The 16,684-nt window shown below is 34.0% G+C and overlaps 1 protein-coding gene across 1 annotated transcript in view; it reads left to right on the top strand.

Moving 5' to 3' along the window:
* LOC147074287 (GTP-binding protein REM 1-like) overlaps window positions 1–16,684 on the top strand; it is a 49,827-nt gene that overhangs the window by 996 nt on the left and 32,147 nt on the right. Inside the window, exons 3-4 of the mRNA XM_085943494.1 lie at window positions 6,333–6,370; window positions 7,503–7,636. Of these exons, the coding sequence (XP_085799620.1) occupies window positions 6,336–6,370; window positions 7,503–7,636 (169 nt within the window). The 5' untranslated portion in view covers window positions 6,333–6,335. The remainder of the gene's footprint in view (window positions 1–6,332; window positions 6,371–7,502; window positions 7,637–16,684) is intronic.

The raw sequence follows: 16,684 nt of genomic DNA, 5'->3' as shown, positions 1-16,684 counted from the left end.
TGATTTTTTTACATGTGGTCCATAATAACTGGTCTACTAGTTAATATAAAAAGGTTGCCGCCAATGTTTGTCTCAATAAACTCCCTACAAGTGAAGTGAAGCTATGGGGTGACCAAAAAATAGTACTTTCTAATAAAATTTATTTTCTAATAAATTTACTAATAACATTTAATGTTACTAAATTCAATATGTTTATCAGTTCTTTGGTGGGAAGTATTGCAACTGATATGATGGATATGATACCTTTTTTGATTATGTGTTGGCCACGATATAAACTTAATAATATATTAATAACTTTTTAACCTGAAATTGTCCGAGAACTAAACATACGAAGGATGTTGACATACATATCAACCTACATTTTTATTTCATGTGATATCCAAAAAACATTACTAATGAATAGTGCTTATTTGTAATGTTTAGGACCTACATATTAAAAATAATAGGTATTGTTTAATTCTAATGCATATTTTTTAAAACGTAGAATTTACTGTCTGCCTATAAAAAGAAAGTGACTTTTTATTGCCTGCGCAACTTCACTTTTATACTAGTGAAACAAGTGGTAGGTAAAGCCAATGGGCGAAATTATATATTATATTAAGAGTGCCTAAAAATAATTATTAACATACAGTCACTAGACACATTATTTTTTTATTAATCCATCGGTCTGGCGGGCATATAAAAAATGACTATAAAAAATGACTGTCGCTAGAAAAAGTGTCTGACAGGGCTGCCGACGCAATTAATTATATTGTACTTTTTAAATTTAATTTATAATATATTTTATTTAAGTTTTGTGCATCTAATGCCGGGTCCACACTGGCGCAAAACAATGTCGCGCGACAACCTCGATAAATTTTACGATAATTATCATAATGGCTTAAAATTTTTACGATAATTATCATACTTATCGTAAAATTTAACGAGGTTGCCGGCAACATGTTGCCAATTTGGACCCGGCATAATATCCACTGTGGTTCACGTAGTGGCATGTACCTGTTTTTCTGGGGTCAACTAATTCAAAAAGTAAACACCCATAATTGAATTTTTCCAGTTTTGGTTGGATTATATTCCAACTCATTTCCGATATTATTAATGGAAATTTCTCGGTGTACATAGTAAACAAACCTACGAATAAAAAAAGACAGTAAGGAACACAGTGATTCATCGCAGTAAAAACTGGCAACCAAAATGGATTATATAATATATTCCATCGTATTATTTTCTCGAAATCATAAAGATACTATAATAGTATTTGAGTATCAACCTATGTTCAATTTGAATTGGGTTATAATAATAATATACCCGTAGATATATCAATAGTATGTTTGCCACGATATCCACCCAAGTTATCAGTATGTACTTGCACAGGTTTGATTAAAAACTATGATGAAATTAACATTTTACAAATATTATATTATTTTGACAGCCCTGTTTTCTGATCAGCGGACACGTGCAGGTGGTGTTTATCAAATAATAATGTAAGATTGTCCACAATAATAATAATGTAGAAGGTCGACAATAGTAATAATACTAATAATAATGTTTTTTTTTAAATAAAATCTCCGATGATTAGTGATTTTTGCCAAAAGATCGATTTAAATTAACGTGCGTACGACGCCGAGGTCGATTTCATACTAAATTATATTTGAACACCGAGCTCTTCAGCCGCCCCTTAATAAATTACTAGCTGAGCCAGCTGACTCTCGCCAGTCTGTCTCGCTAGGTCTTGCAGACAGCTTTTCATCATAGTGACTTGGTGTTGGATTTTAATATAATAATTGTAAAGTGTGTATAGACGGCGCCATAGTTTTCCCTTCGGGATGGATTTTCATTCACGTCAGACAATTGAAAATTTATCTGATTTGTCAGTTTTACGATATGCATGTCGTCACTGCAAATACAAATTTGGAGTCATGTGCGTAGTCTATTCTGGAGTCTGGCCTTCTCAATATCATCTGACACCATTTCAGGCTGCTAAGCCTAGCAAAACAGCTGGCAATCGCCGATTGCTACCACTGTCATTTTAATTTTAATACAATATATGTGTAGGTATGTGCATTTAAATATGATAAATAGTTATACATCTCAATCGTGATTATCATAAATAGCGATCCAATATAACGCGAATATTAATCTCTTTCGGGTCCCATTTACATAATAGAAAAAGGTTAGCATCATAAAAAATAAATTTAAACATTATTTTGTTTCATTGTCTATAAAAAATAAATGCTTGGAGCCACAGAATAATATTTTAAAAATCATATTTTGTTTTAAAAATTAACCTTAAACAATATAGTTTCCCGGTGCGGGACATTCATATCGAGACAAATGTTGATAAATAATGAAGTAATACATATTATATCTGATAAGAATAGGAATTTATAAGACCTAAAGATGTGGAATCAGCTTAAAGAGGCCTTCATCCAGCAGTGGATTGATACAGGTTGATGACGATAATGACGATATAAATGGGTAGGTAGGTAGGTCACAAATTTAAAAAAATATTGCAGTTTATATGACCAAGAAGAGTAAAATTAGGTTGGGATAACCTTCATCCAGCAGTGGATTAATCTTGGTTGATGATGATAATGACGATATTATGAATGGGAAAATATAATATCAGCAATTTTGATAAATATAGTAATTCATATGACCGACAGAAATTCAAACAACTTAGAGAGGCCTTCATCCACCGGTGGATTGATTCAGGTTCATAATGATAATGGAAATATAAATAGATATAATATTATATTATCACCGATTTTGATAAATACAGCAATTCAAATGACAGAAAGAAGTAGAATCAGGCATGGGAGGCCTTTATCCAGCAATAGATGGGTTCAGGTCAATGATGATAAAGACGATAGAAATAGGTATAATATAGTAGTAGAATCAGGTTGCGGAACTCTTCATCCAGCAGTGAATTGATCCTGGTTGATGATGATGACGATATGAATATGTAGATAAATGTAATATCACCGATTTTGATAAATACAGAAATTCATATCACAGAAAGGAGTAGAATCAGGCTAAGGAGGTCTTTAAGTAGTGGATTGGTTTAGGTCGATGATGATGATGATGACAATATGAATATGTAAATAAATATAATATCACCGATTTTGATAAATACAGCAATTCATATGACAGAAAAGAGTAGAATCAGGCTAGCGAGGTCTTTATTAAGCAGTGGATTGTTTCAGGTCGATGATGATGATGATGATAATGATGATAATGACGATATGAATATGTAAATAAATATAATATCACCGATTTTGATAAATACAGCAATTCATATGACAGAAAGGAGTAGAATCAAGCTAGGGAGGTCTTTATTAAGCAGTGGATTGGTTTAGGTCGATGATGATGATGATGACGATATGAATATGTAGATAAATATAATATCACCGATTTTGATAAATACAGCAATTCATATGACAGAAAGGAGTAGAATCTGGCTAGGGAGGTCTTTATTAAGCAGTGGATTGGTTCAGGTCAATGATGATGATAATGATAATGACCATATGAATATGTAGATAAATATAATATCACCGATTTTGATAAATACAGCAATTCATATGACAGAAAGGAGTAGAATCAAGCTAGGGAGGTCTTTATTAAGCAGTGGATTGGTTAAGGTCGATGATGATGATGATGACGATATGAATATGTAGATAAATATAATATCACCGATTTTGATAAATACAGCAATTCATATCACAGAAAGGAGTAGAATCAGGCTAAGGAGGTCTTTAAGTAGTGGATTGGTTTAGGTCGATGATGATGATGATGACAATATGAATATGTAAATAAATATAATATCACCGATTTTGATAAATACAGCAATTCATATGACAGAAAAGAGTAGAATCAGGCTAGCGAGGTCTTTATTAAGCAGTGGATTGTTTCAGGTCGATGATGATGATGATGATAATGATGATAATGACGATATGAATATGTAAATAAATATAATATCACCGATTTTGATAAATACAGCAATTCATATGACAGAAAGGAGTAGAATCAAGCTAGGGAGGTCTTTATTAAGCAGTGGATTGGTTTAGGTCAATGATGATGATGATGACGATATGAATATGTAGATAAATATAATATCACCGATTTTGATAAATACAGCAATTCATATGACATAAAGGAGTAGAATCTGGCTAGGGAGGTCTTTATTAAGCAGTGGATTGGTTCAGGTCAATGATGATGATAATGATAATGACCATATGAATATGTAGATAAATATAATATCACCGATTTTGATAAATACATCAATGCATATGACAGAAAGGAGTAGAATCAGGCTAAGGAGGTCTTTAAGTAGTGGATTGGTTCAGGTCAATGATGATGATGATGACGATATGAATATGTAAATAAATATTATATCACCGATTTTGATAAATACAGAAATTCATATGACAGAAAGGAGTAGAATCTGGCTAGGGAGGTCTTTATTAAGCAGTGGATTGGTTCAGGTCGATGATGATGATGATGATGACGATATGAATATGTAGATAAATATAATATCACCGATTTTGATAAATACAGAAATTCATATGACAGAAAGGAGGAGAATTAGGCTAAAGGGGTCTTTATTAAGCAGTGGATTGGTTCAGGTATATGATAATGATGATGATGATGATGACGATATGAATGTGTAGATACATATAATATCACAGATTTTGATAAATACATACATTCATATGACAAAAGGAGTAGAATCAAGCTAGGGAGGTCTTTATTAAGCAGTGGATGGATCCTGGTTGATGATGATGATGACGATATGAATATTTAAATAAATATAATATCACCGATTTTGATAAATACAGAAATTCATATGACAGAAAGGAGTAGAATCTGGCTAGGGAGGTCTTTATTAACCAGTGGATTGGTTCAGGTCAATGATGATGATGATGATGACGATATGAATATGTAGATAAATATAATATCACCGATTTTGATAAATACAGAAATTCATATGACAGAAAGGAGGAGAATTAGGCTGAGGGGGTCTTTATTAAGCAGTGGATTGGTTCAGGTATATGCTAATGATGATGATGATGATGACGATATGAATGTGTAGATACATATAATATCACAGATTTTGATAAATACATACATTCATATGACAAAAGGAGTAGAATCAGGCTAGGGAGGTCTTTATTAAGCAGTGGATGGATCCTGGTTGATAATGATGATGATGACGATATGAATATGTTTTTAAATATAATATCACCGATTTTGATAAATACAGCAATTCATATGACAGAAAGGAGTAGAACCGGGCTAGGGAGGCCATTATCCAGCAGTGGATTGGTTCAGGTCGATGATATAAGAATGATAGAATTAGGTATAATATCACAAATTCGTTAAACCGATAGTAGTAGAATCAGGTTGCGGAACCCTTCATCCAGTAGTGGATTGATCCTAGTTGATGATGATTATGATGACGATATGAATATGTAGATAAATAACATTAGAAATTCAATACTGTCAAGAATACAATCAACGTAGAGAGGCCTTCATCCAGCAGTGGATTTATTGAGGCTCGTGATAATAATGGCATTATATATAGATAGGTAGATAATAATATTATATCACTGATTTTGATAAATATAACAATTCATGTGTAAGTAAGGAGTAGAATAAGGCTGAGGAGGCCTTCATCCAGCAGTGTATAGGTCAAGATTGATGATGTTAGGGACGAAAAAAATAGGTAGATATTATACAATATCACACATTTTGATAACTATAACAATTCGTATTAATTTCTTTCATTGTTTGCAATGGCAACTTTTTTAGTATGGAAATTAGTAGCCTAGGTAATTATTCAATAAAAAAAATAGTGTGTGAACAGCCACAAAGAAGTATTTAAAAAAAATCAAATTTGGAATATCACGTTATCTATGAAATGGCCGTCAGTGGCGTACCCCGCTGTCAAAAGATATTATACGTAGTAAATTGTACCAGGATTATGGTTTTTTCACCGGAAAAAAGTGCGTCAATGCCTACATTACGATATTTGAATAAAAATAATCGAATTCGTTTGTCAAATAAAGGATTAGAAGGTCTTAAGCGACGAAGACGTCATTCTGACAGGCGTGGACAGTAAATATGGCGATCGTATACGGTGTGTAAGAAAATATCGGATATAAACGTCAAGTACCTGTAAAATCATTGAAAATTTGTGAAATGTGGTCAATTCAAACGGTAGATGAATCGGTAGCGCACATTTTGAAGTGAAGATGTAAAAATAACAATAAAATGTCGCTTAAGTGAGCCGTTAGTGCGTTTTCCAAAATCTCTTACGATAATAATAATGAAAGATAATGGTGGTTCACGTTCACATCAAATTTTATTCAAGGTTGGTACATATTACATAATTATTAATTAATATCAATATATTTTTTATTTAATTACCTATTTATTTTCAAAAGCTTACGAGTCTATAAATATAGAATACCGGTTCTATACATTTATCCTGGATAAGGCGGCAAACACATTTTGAAAATAGCCGATATATCTACTTACTGGATTATTAATTTTTTAGTTAGGGTTAGTTAAGTTAGGTTATCATAACAAATAATCAATCCAGTATATCGGCTATTTTTTTAAATGTGTTTGCCGCTGTATCCAGGATAACCGACTAGTACCAGAATACCTATATAATATAATATATAGCTGTATAATAGAGTATACATGGCCCCCACAAGGAGGGGCAACAAAGCTTTAACCTGGAGGCCTGGGCTCAGGAGGGCCCGGCTTGGCGGGTCGACCAAATACGTGAGATAACACACATCACAAATTTGCTCCAATAGTAAAAAAAATTGCTTAAAATATATTAACGTTTTAAAATAATACGTCGTCGTGCGATGCAATTTTGAGTATTGTGTATACTCGACAACTCCATAATTCAAGTGACTGTAGGTATTAAAAAATACTTAAAATCGATAAAAATACACTGAAAACCTACCCTTAATTTAAATAAAAAACGTTACACTGCCTTCAACCTTAGCGATAGGTAAGGGGGCCACCAAATATTCTGCACTGGTGGCCCGCTTCAGGATGTGGGGGCCATGAGCGTACCTATTCACTAATGGCCCGAACACATTACCATCACGTCACGTGCTTTCACGTGCTGTCACGCTGAGTTAGAAATAAAAACGTTGAGATAGAGATAGTGATTCTATATATCTCAGCGTGACAACACGTGACGTGATGGTAATGTGTTTGGGCCATAACATACCCCCCGGCTACGGACGATAAGGTGGGGAATAACGGGAGTGTAGGGGAAATATTGTGAAAGGTGATGGTAGGTATATGGGTACATTCACGATTTTTGTTTACCAATTTGCTATTTAAACCTATTTTAAGTGGTTTTTCAAAATGAAACATAATATATTATTAAATTTTAATAATTTAGGAGTAATTTTCTAAAAAGATATTTGTGATTTATACTGTAATGAATAATTATTATTTCCTTTTTTTTCTTCTAGTACTGGTTCCCAAGCTGGGGTACCCCACGGTCCCTACCGCGTCGCAATGTTGGGAGCCTCCGGAGTGGGTAAAACTGCACTCACCTGCCAGTTCACGACGAGCGAATACATTTGTGCCTATGATGCATCATTAGGTAGGTCCATTTTTATTATCATTGTTGTTTATGATGACCAAAATACATATTATATAATAAAAAATTAGGGATTTTAATGCCTAGGTACTATAACAACTGACTCGAAAAATATGTTTTAATCCGATGCGTGCCTTTAGAAATGAAATATTATGTACCTAAGTACCTATATAACAGGGATGGCGAACCTATGGCACGCGTGCCACCAGTGGCACGCGAGATGATTTTGCATGGCACGCGAATGTTTCATTTTGAAGAATGAAGAAAGAATATTACTATTTTATATATATTTAAAAAATGTTTTTTTTATTAAAGAGTTTTACAAATACATATATACTTAAGTAGGTAATTACTTACTTACTTTATATAATATTAACGACATAGTCATGCGTAGTTTCTTCGGATTTTCATATTATGTTTAGGTACCAATCGATGCGCAAACGGAAACGACGAAATCCATGCATAAATAATGACAAATCGCATTTTAATCATTACGTTTAATGTAAATATACGATTGCATAGGTCCTTAGAATCGGGGAATTAAAAATAAAAATATACAATCAACAAACCTTATGAAATTAATTATCGACAGTCATTAAAATATAATAACTGCTTGTTATTTTACCTCAAACATAATCTCTAAAAATGGAAAACCGCTTAGTGATGGAGAATATAATATGAAAAAGAGTGGTTTAAATGCTTCCACGATCTCTTTGAATATTTTGAAAAGATATGCCTTCGGCTAGAAATACGGTGAAAGATAGAATATTAATAACTCAATTTATTGTAATGTTTACTTTTTTAATAGAATTCTTAACTATTTTTTTAGAAAACTTAAAAAAAAATTCGCCGTAATAAAAACTGTTTGGCACGTCGGACAGTTGAAAAATATTTGGGAAATTTTGGCACGCGTCCGTAAAAAGGTTCGCCATCCCTGCTATATAATATATAATGGGTTATAGTATCAGTGAAACATACATTTCCGTGGAAATGCAAGGGATCTTTCGTGGGTTTCAAGAGTCCCATGTTTTTAAGTGTGCGTCTCGTACGCCTGTGGGATAGAGGTTATAGAAATAGAATATAATATACTATCACTCATCAGAAATCGTCTCACAATCACAATATAAAAAGTATTGAATGACATGTCAAATATAATGTTAGCATGTGGCGCAGTTGCTCAACGGACAACATATTATACTGTTGGATTACACATAATACCTATGTATATTACAGAAAATCTGTAGGTATTACTTTTATTTAAAATATTAATTATGACAAACCTAACACAATCACAAGCACAAAATCAAACACTATAATTCGCCGGTATTCGATTGTCAAATTCAGTAGTCCGCCGCGTACTAGACAATTAGTATTATTATAGTACAACGCAGATGAAACGGGTTTATTTTGGAAACTTCTCCTTCGTAAAACGTAGTGACGAAGCCCACCAGAAGCGGCGCTCGGTGCGCTCACTACGAAGTAGCCCCCCTCCCACCCGCGCATTACCCTTCACCTATGTAATAAGGGGCACGAGAAGCACAAAATAATCATTATTATCAGCGTCTCTCATAACAAAGCAATAAAAATGGTATTATATTTCTCGGCGGCTTGTAATTCATATTCACGATGACGTAATTCTACCAGCGAAATATCTGTCACCCAGCAACTAAACAATGAGTTCACTGTTATTAAATAATGCGTACTCGCCCGTCGATCGACAACGCGTCCAGAAGCGGATAAAATAAAACGGCGCGCACCCTTTTGCTTCCCGTGTTCAATGAATGGGCTACGTTGTATTTTCTATAATTCGTCCCGCTGAGAAGCCAAACAACTGGTGAATCATGGGGCGGGCGGGCACAATGCTCCGTCAAAACCAATGTGCGCTGCCATATTTGATTACGTTGTATTTTCGATGATTCACATTAAATATGCGCGAGCGCCCCGCAAGCCCGATTCTATGTGCACGACGCCGTACGTTAATCGCAAAGAAAGTAATGCACCAGGGAGGAAAGTGCCCAAGGACCACATCACAATTATTATGCCGTGATCCAATGCAACCGGGACACACAAATTGAAGCTTTTCGTCATAGGGAAAGACAGGAATCCTAAGCCATCAAGAATATCTGCCTCATTGAACAACTGGTTGTATCAAGCGATTTACTGTTTAATATTTAGTTCATAAACTAGTAAATACTTGATTTCGATTATAAATAAAACCGTAATTTGCTATTACGAATTTCTCAAAAAAAAACACTGTTTTTACGAAATATTTTCAATTTTTACTATATTTTATATGTATGTACTATAATCGGCCGCCTTCACTAATTGGACACTAAATGTCGGGTTTTTGGGGTGGCGGATTACTGAGAGAGCACTGTATACCAAATGATTCCCCTCGATATGCCGCCCCCAAGCGACGCTTAATCTGCCTACCCCCACGGGACGTCACTGTAGTCAGCAGTAAATCCATGCACGTGTAAACGGGGTATAATGCTATTAGATAAAGGGCCGTATGTATGAGATTCCTCAATTCTTTATAAGCTATTTAACCGATGTACCATCATATAACGTATAACACTGTTTGTGACGTAAGCAATCTGACGTCACGCGAAATTCAAAATGGCTGCTTCAATCTGTCACTTTCATGTCAAGCTTTACCGGCAAAAACTGTATGTATTGCCATATGGAAATGTTTACTGGTAAAACTACATCCTTTCGTACAGTAGAATTATAAAATAAATGTGTTTAATAACTGATAAATTATTTAAAGTTCATAATAATTATTCATTTATAATTATTGAATTTATATGGTACCGTTCGCACACTTTCAGACACATTTACAATTTCAAAATTTTGACTTATTTATCGGGGAATGAAATTTTATAAGATTGCCATAATACAAACACCATGACACATGAGATGTCATATTCGTGACGTCACTTAACAGCTAATTACGTTTGTACTCATGCATACAAACGTGCAGTATATAGCCTATAAGGTTTTTGGGAATCTCGTGCATACGACCCTAAGGATGTAGGTATCTACATAAATGCTACAATATTTAAAAAAATAAACCGACCGTATTTAACTTTCAGTAGAATAAGTTACCCAAATGCAAAACTATAATTTATTTTTAGCACGTTATAAAATGCGCCTGAATATTAACAAAATTTCCAATCGATTAAATTCGATAAAGTAAATCACCCAAATTATTGAAATTCCGAACACACAAAGCTAATGTTTGCACAATAAATAATATTGAACAGCGCACACGAATTTTAGTTGTATTTTTTTTACGAATATACCGAGCTATAGGTAAGAATACTTTAGTTTTCTAAATAACTGAAATTGAAATAGTCAGGACCATACAACCAATTTCATCATAGTTATTTACGTTATCGATTATTTAAAAAATATTTATCTACATTAGGTACACTATGTATGGAAAAGAAATAAATAATATACGTGTTTTTCCAGGGCCGGTTCTAGAAACTGCGAGACCCGATTGGAGCATGCGTACGAGGCTCGTAGGTATAAGCTGCGATTATTATTTTCAACTCCAAAAATGATTGGCGGGATTTTTTGGTTTATTATTCTTCCGACGCCCGAAGTCGTTTAGGGAGTGAGGCCCAATTGGGCCCAATCGTTCCAATTGCCCTACGACCGGTCCTGAGCATGTCGATCGCAGAAACCTCATTGATTGACTGTAGGTAGGTACAAACAATCCTTAGCTTGTGCACCAATTTGCAATAATCATGTAGGTATGATTGATTCTAAACATTGTATAAATTTACAACGTTTTTCTTAGCTCGTATTCTTATTTGTCCGGTACAAATCTTGCAATCGATTTTTAACTAACTTTCCGACTAGCTAGACATTTGAAACTGTTAGAACATATTATCAGAACACGATGCCAATGAATTTTTTTAATACATGTTATATTGATTTCCATAGTAACGCACGTACATATTAATAATTTAGTTGCTAGGACCCCAGAACCTAGCAACAAATAATGGTGTCGAAATAACTTTTCATACAAAACAGAATTAACTGAAAATGAATTCAATTCTACTTAAAGATGCATAAAAGTATTAAAAAAAATGCATTGGCAACGTGTAGATATGCCATATAACAAAAAATCATTCACACTTATGTTTATAAAATACACATAAAATTTGATAACGATGTTAATATCCTCAGAAAATTTTCGAGCGCTCCGTTTTCCTTTTCCATTTCGAGCGCTGGCCTGAAGACGTCACTGACGAGTTATATATTATAATAATGTACTTCTCTGATACTTATATCAATATACATAATGTAATACTATTACAATGGTCCTAATAACATCACCTCTAAAGTATTAGAAACATTATTCAATTTCATAATAATCCATAAATCAGACCGTGGAAATCATTGAATAGAGAGGCACTAAACACCCCCTGAGCGCACTCCGCGCGTAGGCAATACCTACCCTCCCTCTCTCGATTCGCTGATCAGTCTCTTTTGGAGTGCCCTCCAATCATCCGGCGGGACAAACACTATCCCCTCTTCAAACAACTCCTTGATACTCGGCACTCGCTTACAGCGAAGAGTTCGGAGCAAAATGATAGGTCACGTACCCTGACATTCGACAGTGAAGGCACCTGGTAATGGGATATTAATTAATAGGGATATCTTGAAAATTTAGATAAATTTATCGAGGCCAGAGCAAAGAATTTTGACTACAATGACTACAGTAAAAGGTAAACAGTACACAACATTTTATGGCGATTTTTCAACGATTTAGTGTGTGTCAAATAGTGTCTATCCATTGCATTGAACCATGTTTGAAATAATATACACATAAGTTAGGTACCTACATTATATTATAATACTAATTATAAAATAATATCAACCATAACTTGAGAAGAAAGAGCTTAGGTATAAGCCAAAGTTGATTTGGACTATTGACACCATAGTGCAAAAAGGGTCATAACACAAAAGAATCGATCGCTGTAATAGTACTTTAATATGAAACATCTGTCCTTGCAAGAAAATAAATGTCTTTATTTATGAAAAAGTACAAAACTGAAAATATAATATAAATAATTTTATTATATCATTTTTCAAACTACAGCAGCAAAGCTATTCTAAACAGTTAACACGGTACCACGTTTCCGTTATTTTTATTTCTCCAAAATAACACGGATATCACTCGGAGCAATTCCATAAACAAAGTGGTTATCTAGAATAATTGCTAACACACCACACTGCGTCTTACTTGTCTTGATGTATTGTGTTATTCAACGATATTTGACAGCTCGCGTTCATGGGCGGCCGTGTTAAACAATATCACGCTTCACAATCAACTTCGCGGGATAATTAACTGCCTGAATACGACATATTTTTTATCGATTTTGGAATTAAGTGATATGCTAGAAGCTAGAATAACCCCACGGCGCCCAATGACAATATTGAAGTTATATAAGTGAAACAATTACAAACTTTGAAGAAACAGGCTTTGAGAAAATCACATATATATGTATATCTATATATTGTGATCTCACCGGGTTTCTAACCCATAGCCTCCAGATGAGAAGCCAGTATCTTACACACTGAACTATGATAAATTTATTTCCTATTTAAAATTGAATGCATTCCTGTTGATGATTATCGATGTTTAGCATAACATCTCACCCAATTCTATTTTGTGTTGGTTGGATCTTTATATGTAATTAAACTATTCATAATTATTGCAAAAGGATACTTTTGATGAGTTCCCGTGTGTGTTATGCAGATAGGTAATAAGGCTAATTATTAATTAATTAATAATCGCATTTATTATTACAAACGCCACTGTTTAGAAAGATAAAGACGTAAGTACCCTCGAATGGGGTTGTTTTCAACAACGCAATCTTTTTTCAAAGGCTGAATACCATATAATGAACATCAGCAATATATTGCCAATCAAATTTATTTGAAATATATCATCAAGATTATCATTTTACAAAACACGATACCGGCAGACTTCATTCAAACTTATATATTATATTGTGAACAGCGCACAGCTCAAGTCAAGTGGTCAGGAATTCCAATTTAAAAAATAATACATTGTTTATTGTAAAATCTCTTGTGACATATTTACAAAATAAAAGAAAATGATACGAATGTCATAATACGTAGTGTTACATTCCCAAATGCCCCCCATTTGGGGATGTCTTTGTGAATCTGGAGAGGCCCAAATCGATATCAAATCAACAAATAGTAAGGGTTGATTTCGAAAATAATTAAATAATGTTAAATATCTAACCGGCAAACATTGTCTGAATGCCGATAAAAAAAATACGAATGGCAACGCCGCATTTGTACGGCTCGTAAGCGACCGTTTGTTTTAGCGGGAGAAGCATTTTTGACAGCAACGCAGTAAGCAGTGTTAACCTCGCTATCCGTCAAAATTAAATTGAAAAGAATTTGTATAAAAATGTAACCATTTAGAATATATTAACGTACATTTAATATACCTTGCCGTTTATACCACAATTCCGGTGTGTTATTTGTCCACCTCCAAGTCCTAAATCCAGACGAAAATCCATACAACGAAGCAAAGTGACAGAGTGTTTTCACTTTCGAAAATGGAGGGAAATGATAGTAGGTACTACCTATCATTATTTCGATGCCACGACTGCAAAGAATTTTCAAGGGACATACAAGCGTTTTCTTGGTCGTACACTCATGGCTGAGGATCGTGACCACTTTTTAATTTTTTCCATCCTTTGAGCGACCAAGACTTTTCATCCTTCTCGATTTTCCGCTTCTCTCAGGGCAGAATGAATGGTGACCCCAGTCAGCTCTTTCACTTGGTCGCTCCAGCGCGCAGACACTGTGCTTCGCCTTCCCTGGAGGCCACCCACAACCACCAGTCTCTCCAGGTTGTCCGGTCCGCGCCGGACAATATGTCCAAAAAATTGCAGAATGCATCTCAGACATATTGTCGGGAGCCGTTCCTATATAAACATAATATAATAAAAGTAGACTTACCCATTAATTTATTTTATTAACAGCTGTACGAACTGCAAAACCTTTTTATCAGTATGGTTTAAAAACACCGAACATTAACTAATATTATTCTTACACTATTACATAATACCTACTTATTATATTTTATTTATTTACATCAAATGTGGACACGAAAAAATTGCACGATTGCTTTTGTTTTGAAAATATCGTGAAATTTGAAAATAATGACATGACATCAGTGACAAAATAGTCTCGCAGCTCGAGTGTTGATTGGCTGGGCCATGGGTGAGCTCTGATTGGTCATTGAACTGGCATTGTACCGTACTGTCATCTATTATCATGATTCATGACTGAGTATTTCTGATGTGGTCACGATCGCTGTATGGAAGATTCATCCCTCTGATTACGTACATAGATAATAATATTACGTACCTACTAAAAACGGATTTATAATTAAATTATAAATGCATAAAAATTACGGTGTGGTTGTTTCTTAATAATATATTGGGAAATTATTTTTAAAAAATATAAGTACAAAAAAAAATGTGCGAACATTTTAGCAGATTTAGTTCGACGCGGACGACGCGGCTATCGTGTCTCCGTTAAACGGCCATTAGACGCAATTAGCATGTTATTTAAATGTGGTAATTAAAAAGTACGCAGTGAGTGGTAATGTGAAAACTATTACTTTTACAATTTTACATACGCAAGTCTATTTCCTTGATACCTAATACTAAAAAAATGATATTTGATTCGGGATCCAGGATTCAAAATAGACCGGAGAGGCTACTTTAGTGGCATGATTCGATCAATGTACATCATAATATTGTCAAATGCCGTGGTTCTTTGTTTTTTTTTATTATGTGTAGGTATACCATTCACATCAATTTTGTCAATGATATTTATTAATCCTAAAGCCTGCCGTCATGGTCCAGTGCGGGTTCGATTCCCGGTGAGGTCACAATATATTTATGTGGTTTTATCGAAGCTTGTGTGTTTGTGATTATTTCATTTATATTATTAAATACACTGCTGTCGTTGGGCCTCTCTGCCTGTTGTAGTGTTATAAAGCGTGTCCGGAAACCTGTACGTATGCAGTTCGCCGTATCACACTTCACCGTGAAATGTTGTATCTATAATATATATAGTATAACCTCTTTGGGTCGTATAGTGCTGACATAAAATCCATGTCTAAATAAAACATGGTTCTTGTCAGTTTACACTTTACAGGAAGTCAGCAGCAAACAAAATTTGAAAATAGCCGATATACTGCATTATAAATTGTTAGGTTAGGTTAGGTTTTCATTATTGAATTCATGAATTTTGCCAAAATCAGCTATGAAAATTAAATTAATGTTCATATTGAATCTAATAAAATTGGAGACCGTATAGTAGGTATACAGTCATCTCTTTCCGATAGAAAGCTCACGGCGTACTGTGCCACGGTGAAATGTTGTACGTACAATTTACATGTAACCGCTATAAAGAATATTATATATATACCTATTATATATTAATTAATTTTAGTGATATTGTCTAAAATATGGCGCAATCAAGGTGACATTTTCTATTTTCGTTCGGAAGTTTTTACTTTACACTTTTAAGTCGTTGGTCATTTATGGTGGTATTTTTGCAACTGAAAAGTAAAACCTGGATTATTTTACAACGTTTTTATTAGGTCGTAATCTTATTTGTCCGGTGGTTGTTTGTCCGGTACAAATCTTGCAATCGATTTTTAACTAACTTCCCGACTAGCTAGACATTTGAAACTTTTAGAATATATCAGAACACGATGCCAATGCATTTTTTTAATACTTTTAGCCATTTTTAAGTAGAATTAAATTCATTTTCAGTTAATTCTGTTTTGTATGAAAAGTTATTTCGGAAGAAATCCGTAATCCAATCCACTATTATTGGTTGCTAGTGTCCTAACAACTAAATTATTAATATATACGTGCGTTACTATGGAAATCAATGTGAGTGTCAAAATGACATTTCAGTTTTATTTCTATCAAATACAATTTTTTTTTGATCTTTTAAGCTAGTCAAGTCAAA

This window comes from Rhyacophila brunnea, unplaced genomic scaffold (genome assembly GCF_057557595.1).
Source record: "Rhyacophila brunnea isolate RB1 unplaced genomic scaffold, BYU_Rbru_1.0 scaffold_16, whole genome shotgun sequence".
NCBI lineage: Eukaryota > Metazoa > Arthropoda > Insecta > Trichoptera > Rhyacophilidae > Rhyacophila > Rhyacophila brunnea.
Note: the sequence above shows the minus strand (reverse complement) of the source record. Positions and strands in the feature narration are given on the sequence as shown.